The following is an 11,026-nucleotide window of genomic DNA, read 5'->3' as shown; positions in this document are numbered from 1 at the left end:
TCGCCTACACGAATTCCAATTGCCGTCGGCAGGAACAACAATTAAATCAAACTGCGTTTACGCAGCACCAACGGCAACAACACTCAGCGAACAACCAGCACGAATATTCTTCCCGTAAATAATACACTAGCTGGTATTTAATTACACGTTTAATCTAACCATATAACATATATTCACAATATTACAATTTACAATTCAAACATAAAATGATCACCGACATAGTTCGACATATAATATTATCACTAAACGTATTCTGTGGCGGTCGATCTTGATCTGTCTGCGCTCCGTAGAATTACAATTTCTGCTGTTCTGCTGCTATTGTTCCGCTGGGCGATGTTCGGCTCCGACAGAGTGGTGAGTTCCGATCTCCAGCTTTGATTTCACCTTATCACGTTCTCTGGTCGGCTCGCACAGGAGAGAAAAGTATCGACGGCGCTTTACGCAACAATACTTGCGTTCTCGCTCCCACTGGTTGATGTCCATAACTACAACTAATACCGTTAGTTGATCCCGGTTTGTTTATGCATCCTCTTTTGTTGGAAATCAGCTGATGAGGTTCATTGCGGGGTCATTGATTGCAAATTGCATACGTAAACAACACTTTTCTTCCAGGGTTGTAGCAAGGGTGTTTTGTTAGTCGCCAACATCCTCACCCACCCAGAAATTGCTCCAATTTCTGAAAATAGAATAAAATTCCTCTTCTTCTGGGATGGGTGGAAGGAAAGGAATTGGAGTGGGTTTCCATTGAGCCGATTACGTTGCGTATTTTTCAAATTATCCATAATTTTAAATTTCCATAAATTTCATCTGTATTAATCGTGATAAAATCACGATAATACTCTCACAAATTTGGCTCCAGTAAATATTGCCCATAGAATACGACTTGTGCAAAGTTTGGATATTGCCCTTGCTCTCACCCACCGTCGTGAATCAAGCTAATCATTTCATAAGTATTTTCTGTTGACCGTTATTCATTCCTCATTTTCATTCTCATCTCATCTACCTTCGTAACGCACCAAATTATGCTTAAATCCCTTCGACTGTTCGACTGAACCAATCGCTGCTACGTGACATTCCTATCAATCGATTTCCATTAAACTTCTGATTTATATTTGACCTCCAGTTGTTCCTTGTAGCCATGTTGCAGATTGTGGTCGTAACCCGATCTTGAAATTCGAAACCTCCACACACTACCCAACCGAAAACCGTTTCATGCAATGTGGGTAGTTTCTCCCCTAATCCAATCTTCCTGCCAGACTCGAAACAGTTGAAGAATGCTTCTATACCAAACACGATATCCACGGGCATTGGTACGCTGAATAACGGATCCGCCAGTCGTATTCCTTCTGGAGTTGTCCACGTTGTAATATTAACTGGTTCCGTCGGAAGTTTCACGTCCATTTTGGGAAGTACTAAGAAGCCCATTTCTTCAGCAAAATTTGAATTTCGAGATCTAACTGTCGCATGTATCCTTTGCTTCACTCTAGAAGAGGTTTTGTCAATTCCCATGACAGGAATATCAACCATTTCCCGATTCACGTTCAAACGTTGACTCAATCGTACCGAAATAAAATTACTCTCCGAACCAGAGTCTAGGAGAGCACGGGCAGTAATCCTATTTCCACCATCGTCCTCTAAAACTACCACAACAGTTGCCAGCAAAGTTTGTGACGGTGAATTGGAAGCTGTCCCAGTTGGCAAAACCATATTTGCTGACAAATTTACCGCTGGCGATGAAGCTGATGTTGATGCATTCTGATTATCCTCAGACTGTACCGTATTTGAGCCACTTGGGCCGGCCGTAACCATCTGCCGAATATTTTCCTCCGTCCTGAAACACATCAGCGTGTGATGTCGACCCTTGCATCTTCTGCACGATATTTTAGATGAGCAATTCATCGCACGATGACCCTTTCGAAAACAATTGCGACAAAGGTTATGTTTTCGTAATATTTTCTCCTTTTCTACAATCGCCATTTTCCGGAACACCTCACACTGATTCGACCAATGTTTTCCTGTACAAACGAAACAGTGGAACTCGGACCCTTGAACCACGTTAAAACTCGTTTTCAGAACAGCTGGTTTCGGTCTTCCCTGTAGTGGTGAACGCTGCAGATTTCTTCCCTCAACCGCCCTTGCAGGTAAAGAATCTAGCACCTGAACTCGCTGCTGGAGAAAATCGATCAAATCTCTATAGGTTTCCTGCTCCTTGGTAGCCGTAAACTCCTCCCAACCTCTGCGAGTCACTGGGTCGAGGCGCGTTGTGACAATGTTGATCAAAAGGAGATCCTTATAGTCGTCAGGCTGTACGATCTGGTCCAATATCTTGATCATTCTCTCCAATCCCTCAACTAGTGTGTGTAATTCACCAGATGATTCCCTCGTCAGCGTTGGCAGCTTCATCAACGCTTGAATTTGCCTCTTCTTAAGCTGCTTGCTGTTATTATATCTCTTCAGCAAGCAATCCCGCGCGATTTGATAATTCCCTGCCGTTATCTGCAGTGGATCAATCAAACTCTTCGGCTCTCCTTGCAGGCAACCCTTTAAGTAGTGGAGCTTCTCAACATCCGGCAGGTCTGTTTTGTTGTGGATGAGCGACTTGAACAAGTCCCTGAAGCTTAACCACTCGTCGATGTCCCCACTGAAGGTTTGGAGTTTAATTTGGGGAAGCCGCACATGTTCAAATGTGCTCGACATCGACACCTCGAAGTTCCTGACAGACTGTTCAAGCGAAGTTCTGGTTTCCCTTTCCTTTAGCCTATCCACGAGAAATGATTTTGCCTCATAATACCTATCGCTGAATTCCTCCCTTTCCCTTTCAAGATCTGCTGACTCTTCGTAGTCATCCTGGGCCCTGATCTCCACCACTGTATTTCCGAATTTTTCCCACAGTTCATCCAGCTTCTCCAATCGAATCTCCACCTTGGATGTACTGGTGTCACCACGAAAGTTCTCGATGAAACGTCGAATGTCACCAGCAGACGACTGGATGTCCTTCAGTTTGGCGAACAACAACCTCAGTGATGGTGGCCTTGTGATGACAGATCCGGCTGGAGCAGGCATGGTGTCTCGAAATACAGCAATGAAAAACAACGGTGTAGTATTCAGCGAAAAGGCCTAGCTTCGCCAGGCATATACTGTAAGCTTTACCTGACGAAACGGTTAATGATGCCCCAAATTGATTAAGAACTCGTCCTGGATAAGCTACCAGCTAACCAAACTTCCTCAACAATGTGGTATCATACCAATGGAGCATCCAATTGCGTGATGGAAAGGGAATTTTGCTCAAAAATGTTCAGCGCCGAAGAAAGAGGATTAAAAACACCAATTTGTAGTACCAAAGCGAGTCCAGGCCCGGCGGACCATATACTAAGTGTCTCACCTGGACAGCTATAATTATCCGCAACAAATATTTCCGCTCAAGTTGAATGGATCTCAAACTATCGAACAGATTCGTATTGCCAAATTTTCCGTTGAACAATCAACGGCAACATCAAATTCCGACTTCAACTTTTAATCCACGTAGATAATCGCTTCACCAATTAATGTAGACATTTCATACAAATTTCCAGTCGAGATATAAGCACTTCCATATTATTTGCTCAGATTTCCAATTAAACACAATCACGTTTTCCCAAAATTGTATGTCAGGTCAATGAAGAGGATTTTATAATTTACGAACCAAATAAATTACTCCGCTTCCTCTTCTTGCCGCCCACGACCGGTCTAGCTTGAAACTGCGCCAACCAGAGATGTGTCCGCCATTGAAACCTCCCTTGGGATGTTTCCTTTGTGGAAATACGGCCGCTGATAATTGCACCGAGATGGCTCACCAACCGTCCAACAGCAGTAAGCAAAACCAAAATCCAGGTTGTTGGCCACACACGTTCCAGCAGAGTGCGATTCCAGGTCGCTCCAATAGAATGCAACAGAATACCGTCGAAATAGGGTGTTAGTATGCTATTTCACCAAGCTTCAGCTGAACATACACTAGTAATATAGCATTTACCTCAGAAAAAATGCTCCGCACTGATAAGTGTAGCAGCCAGCTCCGCATATGCCCACGTAAAACGTCCGCTTAGGTCTGATGTCCGAATGAAAATGACCGGTTGCCTCCAATCTCCTATTCTTGAGTTAAAATAGTATGCAGCAGGCTCCTTCCAACATAAAGTGACTCGTCCACAGCACAAGGTAGTAATAAACGTTCACCACAATTAACAATTAGTCCAAACGAACACGTCTGCTCGATTCGAAGGTCCACAGTAAAATCTCACAAATTCAGTCCGAATAATTACGCAAGCCCACAATTATGGTAGCGTTAAACAATTTTTCATTTATCGTTCACAAAGGGATTGTTCCGCGGGATAAAACCGTCTTTATTTCCACGGTCCACTATGGCGATCCACTATTCAACGTCTTCAAGTTCGCGTTTCTATGGCGACCCATTTATCCTTCGCCTTTTCTTATCCGTTCCAATGGCGCCCGATAAGAGAATACCGCGGGCACAATACACAGTTCCACAATTGTCCAATCCTTTTATCCCTTGGATCCGGTTCGAAGGACCATATGTTGGGTACCTGACCACCTTCGACAACTCAATTAAATTACAGGCACCCAACACTGCACGGGAAATCCATTTCGCCTACACGAATTCCAATTGCCGTCGGCAGGAACAACAATTAAATCAAACTGCGTTTACGCAGCACCAACGGCAACAACACTTAGCGAACAACCAGCACGAATATTCTTCCCGTAAATAATACACTAGCTGGTATTTAATTACACGTTTAATCTAACCATATAACATATATTCACAATATTACAATTTACAATTCAAACATAAAATGATCACCGACATAGTTCGACATATAATATTATCACTAAACGTATTCTGTGGCGGTCGATCTTGATCTGTCTGCGCTCCGTAGAATTACAATTTCTGCTGTTCTGCTGCTATTGTTCCGCTGGGCGATGTTCGGCTCCGACAGAGTGGTGAGTTCCGATCTCCAGCTTTGATTTCACCTTATCACGTTCTCTGGTCGGCTCGCACAGGAGAGAAAAGTATCGACGGCGCTTTACGCAACAATACTTGCGTTCTCGCTCCCACTGGTTGATGTCCATAACTACAACTAATACCGTTAGTTGATCCCGGTTTGTTTATGCATCCTCTTTTGTTGGAAATCAGCTGATGAGGTTCATTGCGGGGTCATTGATTGCAAATTGCATACGTAAACAACACTTTTCTTCCAGGGTTGTAGCAAGGGTGTTTTGTTAGTCGCCAACACATAGAGATCCAAATTATGACCCCACATTGAAAGTCGACACTGTTCCACTGTCATCGCAAATGTTCAATTACAGGTTAAAATTGCCTCCAATGCGACACTGAGTGGCGCTTCGGCACGTCGCATTGAATGTAATTTACTGTACAACATGTCACAAAGCTGGATGGGAAGAAATTTTCCAACTGTGAAAGCTGTGGCGAGTGGCAAATGCAATCGCTAAACAGAAAGGTTTAGCCGAACAAGATGGGGATATCGAGTGATAACAAAACAATAAACTCTTTAGATTGAAGATAATTTTGTGATCCTGAAAAGGACCCTTTTTAGCCTGCATGTGAATACAACGAGCGAACAAATCGTAATGAATGTATTTTTTTGCCATCGCTCCCTTTTAACGCTCATTCGTTCGTCTCGTTGGACTCGCCCCTCTGGCTGAGTCTGCCGATTTGTCTCTATCCTGTGAGTGTGTACCGCTAGAGTAGAAAAAACACGCGGACCCCAGAAAAATATCTTATTTTCTTTCAAACCGTAAACCCGTGTGGTTGTACGGCATCGGCATCGTGGACGTAACAAAGGAGGACAAGTTAAGGGAAAGGCAAAGTCTCACTCGAACCGTGCAGGTCTCCAGTTCCCTCTTGGTCGCATTCACTGATTGCTCCGCAAGGGTAACTAGGCCGACCGGATTGATGCCGGAGCACCAGTATTCCTAACAGCGATTATAGAGTCTCGGCCGTCGGAGAGCTCGAGTTGGCTTGCAAAGCTGCTCACGACAATCAGAAAACCCGCATCAAGAACAGAGCAGCTTCGGTTCGGCGATCATCAAGGCAACAATTAGTTTCAGTGAGTGGCAAAGTGTTTCTCCGGCACGTCGCCTTAAATGTAATTTACTGAACAACATGTCACAAGCTGGATAGGAAGAAATTTTCCAACTGTAAAAGCTGTGGCGAGTGGCAAACGCAATAGCTAAATAGCTGAATCTCTCATCCACGCAGTTCACACAAGCAGAGCTTGATCTGCTTAACAGAGGGTTGAATTATGCGGTTTCCCCCCAGTGTGCTCCTCTTGTTGATATAGTAAACAATATCGAAAGTGCTATCCAGTTTGACCAACAAGGGTACAAATCCGCAACCCGTCATAATGTTCAGCAATGTATCTCACGAGCAGCCGATAAACAGAACACCAACATCGAGCGTCCTACTTTTAATACCTGGTGCACGATCAGAATGTTGAAAAGTCGTGATGTGATCTACTCTCGTGCCGATAAGGGGAATGCTGTTGTGATCATGGATAAGCAGGATTACGATTCACGTGTCCTAGACATGATCGATGCTGGTCCATATAAGAAAATAAATTCAAAAATGCCATCTCCATGGCACACCGCCTTTACAATGTCCCCATGGAAAAAGAAGACTTTGCCAAGGAGAAAGAACAGATTTACAAAGCGGCTACAGTAAATGGTTATGGAAAGGAATTTGTCGAGAAGATTTTCCGAAAACACAAACGCAAGAAATACACACGAGACATCACAACACTACAACCGGAGATAGACGACATAAAAAGAATAACTCTACCTTTTTACCCCAAAATCACGAACCCCATCAAAAACACGCTCAAACGGCAAGGACTACACATAGTGTACAAAAGTGGGAATACACTCCGTGATTTATTGTGTAACCTCAAGGACAAGATTCCTCCCGATGAGAAATCCGGGATCTACGAAATACCGTGCCTAGATTGCCCCGCTGTATACATCGGGCAAACTCGCAGGAAAATAAAGGTACGCATAAGGGAGCATAAAACAGCGGTGGAGAACAACAAATCGAACGAATCAGCAGTAGCGGCACACACCACCAGCCTCGACCATAAAATCGATTGGACGAAAGCAAAACTGATTAAATATGTCCAAAATTCGTCACAACTTAACGCATGGGAATCAATGTTCATCAGCAACTCCCAGAAGCCGCTGATGAATGAAGACGATCCACCCATCACATCGTGCTTGTACAACTTGACGGAGCTGAGAATTCAGTGACTTATCTCTTAAATCTTCGGACGACTACGCAACACGTACGAAGATGTAACCAGTCGGACATTGTCCCGCAGATGGGCAGCTTCGCGCCCGAAACCGGTCGACATAAGGTAAATTTTAATTCGTTTAATTAAGTAAGAACAATAAGTGTTATGTCTTGTCTCGCGTCGCGTCTTATGAGTGTCGTGAAGTTCTTACGTTGCACAGCAATTAAAAATAATAAGTAAACAGGAAGGTTTAACCGAATAAGATGGGAATATCGAGTGATAACAAAAACACAACACCAAAGATTCTTTTCAGAACCATCAACATATTCATAAAGAGTAAACAAAAAACTAATCCATTTTTCAGGTAGATAGGTAGGTATTCACGTAGGAGAAGAAAATAAAACAATATATTTAAAATATATATTTAACAAAAGCTGTCCCCTTTGTATAGTCCTACGTCACTCCGGTTATGTCCCCGACAATACCCACCCGTCTTTTTTTATCCAAAATATATATTTTTATTAAGGCTCATATGGCGTCAACCTGACGGGGCCGGGAGTTCAATATTTCGACAATGTTTGCCTTATAACTATGTTAGTAATATGTAACCGATTACTCGCGGTTGGCTCGAGGTTAGTATTACAAGTGTTTTCGTAATTGTGATGTTGCTGTCTCCAATGCTCTGTACCTGTGCCCGACACGGGATACTTCCTTTTGGGATGCAGCTGACCATTAATCAGCAACGCCCCCTAGTCTGTACCCCATATCTAGCGTGGTGCGTCTTCTCGACTCGAGGAATCCAGGATAGAATGGTCACTAGCCGGCGCAAACATCAGCTCGTGTAGAGTTGTCATGAGCGGTACAACCTATGGCTCTTGTTGAATGATCAGTGGACTGCACAACCTTTGGCCCGTGTATCTGTAAAGAGTGTGTGTATGTATTGCCGCGACTAAGTAAAAGTTTATAGATCGGATAGGAGGGATATGAAACAGGGACACAACGAAGGAAACATCATTAAACGTTGACATCGGCGTTTCTGAGGAACAGGTATAGATGAAGCAGAAGATCAGGATCACGGCTACCTAAGATATCCCGGACGGGGATATCCGATTGTCTGCCTTTTGCTCTCAGTGCTCTAGAGAGCTGAGAGCGAGCAGCATGGAACCGGATACACGACCAGACAACATGCTCGATGTCGTGGTAGCCATCGCCACAATCACAAAGATTGTTTGCTGCGAGCCCAATGCGATAAAGATGCGCGTTTAGGTTGTAGTGATTGGACATAAGCCGAGATATCACGCGAATGAAATCACGACCTACATTCAATCCCTTAAACCAAGCTTTCGTCGAAACCTTAGGAATAATCGTGTGTAACCAGCGACCGAACTCATCTTCACTCCACATGCGCTGCCAACTAACGAGTGTGTCCTGACGAGGAATGTGAAAAAATTCATTATAGGCAATTTGCCTTTCAAAAAGTGTGCCTTCTGAAGCGCCCACCTTAGCTAGCGAGTCCGCTTTCTCATTACCCGGAATCGACCAATGAGAGGGAACCCATGCTAAGGTAATCTTGAATAATTTTTCGACCAAAACACTCAATAGATGTCTTATTCTTGTTAGGAAATAAGATGAGCGTTTATCAACTTTCATTGAACGAATTGCCTCTATTGAGCTGAGACTGTCTGAAAAAATAAAATAATGGTCGATGGGCAGTGTTTCAATGATCCCTAGTGCGTAGTATATCGCACCCAGTTCAGCGACATACACGGAACAAGGATCTTTGAGTTTGAAAGAGGCACTGGAATTTTCATTGAAGATGCCGAAGCCAGTGGACCCGTTTATGAATGAACCGTCAGTAAAGAACATTTTATCAGATCTAACTTTCCCATATTTTGCCGAAAATATCGGCGGAATAGAATCGGAGCGTAGATGATCTGGGATTCCATGGATTTTTTGTCGCATGGACAGATCAAAATTGACAGAGGAATTGCAAAAGTATGGGAAGCAAACTTGGTTGGAGATGCCCGGTGAAGGGTGCACTTCATGGGTAAGGAAATCATGGTAGAAAGACATAAAACTTGACTGAGGAGTCAGTTGGAGTAGATTTTCGAAGTTATCAATCACCAATGGATTCATGATCTTGCAACGGATGAGAAATCTGTAGGATAATTCTGTGAATCGAAGAGTAAGCGGGGGTACTCCTGCCAAGACTTCGAGACTCATCGTATGTGTCGAATGCAAACACAACATTGCTATACGCAAGCAACGATATTGTATTCTCTCCAGCTTGAGAATATGAATCCTGGCAGCTGATCGGAAGCAAAAACTGCCATATTCTAACACTGATAATATCGTTGTTTTGTACAACTGAATGAGTTCTCCTGGATGGGCGCCCCACCATGTTCCGGTTATTGTTTGGAGAAAATTGATTCTTTGCTGGCATTTCTGTTTCAAATACGCAATGTGTATTCCCCAGGTACATTTAGAGTCAAAATATACTCCAAGGTATTTGAAAAACATCGAGTGCCTGATCGCTTTACCGGATAGGTGAAGCTGGAATTGGGCGGGTTCGTGCTTCCTAGAAAAAACGACCATTTCGGTTTTCTCCGTAGAGAATTCGATACCCAGCTTGAGAGCCCACGTGAACCTGTTCAGGGTATCTTTCAAGGATTTTTGCAGAACGGCGGGATTAGTACCGGTGATGGAAATAACTCCATCGTCTGCAAGTTGTCTCAGCGTGCAGTCTCTAGTTAGACAATCATCTACATCATTGACGTAAAAACTGTACAAGAGGGGGCTTAGGCAGGGGCCTTGTGGCAGGCCCATAAAACTGTATCGAGAAGATTTCAAGCTACCATGATTGAAAAACATGTGCTTTTCTGAGAGTAAATTGTACAGGAAATTATTCAGAATTGGTGAAAGTCCACGATTATGAAGTTTCTCTGAGAGAATTTCCATGGAAACTGAATCAAATGCCCCTTTGATATCGAGAAAAACGGAAGCCATTTGTTCTTTACGAGCAAATGCGATTTGGATTTCAGAAGATAGCAGCGCGAGACAATCGTTCGTCCCTTTACCTCGGCGGAAGCCAAACTGCGTATTTGACAGCAAATTGTTCGCTTCAACCCACTTGTCCAAACGAAGTAGAATCATTTTCTCTAACAATTTGCGAATACAGGATAACATTGCAATCGGCCTATACGAGTTGTGATCGCAAGCCGGCTTGTTGGGTTTTCGTATGGCTATCACTCTCACTTGCCTCCAGTCATGTGGGACAATATTCAGCTCCAGAAACTTGTTGAACAAGTTCAGCAAACGCTGTTTCGCCAAGTCGGGAAGATTCTTCAACAAGTTGAATTTAATCTTGTCCGACCCCGGAGCTGAATTGTTACATGAGAGGAGGGCAATTGAGAATTCTACCATCGAAAAATTCTCATAATCGCATTGGAGCGGAATGTCGCGTACGACGTTTTGTGCAGGAACGGAATCGGGACAAACCTTTCTTGCAAATTTGAAAATCCAACGGTCAGAGTATTCCTCACTTTCATTTGTATGGTTCCAGCCACGCATTCTCCTAGCCGTATTCCAAAGAGTGCTCATAGCTGTCTCCCTTGACAAACCATTGACGAATTTCCGCCAATATCCACGCTTTTTTGCTTTAATCAGACCTTTTAGTTTGGCTTCTAGAGCTTGGTACTTTCGAAACCATTCCACTAATCCAGTTTTCCTGA

At 43.5% G+C, this 11,026-nt stretch overlaps 1 protein-coding gene across 1 annotated transcript; it reads right to left on the bottom strand.

The window, feature by feature from the left end:
- Window positions 1-1,026: 1,026 nt before the first annotated feature.
- Window positions 1,027-3,063, bottom strand: LOC129765896 (uncharacterized). The gene has a single exon (XM_055766335.1). It carries the CDS (start codon window positions 3,061-3,063, stop codon window positions 1,027-1,029), a length of 2,037 nt encoding a protein of 678 aa, XP_055622310.1.
- Between the last annotated feature and the right edge of the window lie 7,963 nt (window positions 3,064-11,026).

The sequence above is a fragment of the Toxorhynchites rutilus genome, chromosome 2, assembly GCF_029784135.1.
Source record: "Toxorhynchites rutilus septentrionalis strain SRP chromosome 2, ASM2978413v1, whole genome shotgun sequence".
NCBI classification, from domain to species: Eukaryota; Metazoa; Arthropoda; class Insecta; order Diptera; family Culicidae; genus Toxorhynchites; species Toxorhynchites rutilus.
The sequence above is the reverse complement of the archived record's forward strand: the minus strand, read 5'-3'. Positions and strand labels throughout refer to the sequence as shown.

Bases quoted from the DNA above. Each gene is read 5' to 3' on its own strand.
- LOC129765896 (XM_055766335.1), bottom strand. From the start codon at position 3,063: ATGCCTGCTCCAGCCGGATCTGTCATCACAAGGCCACCATCACTGAGG.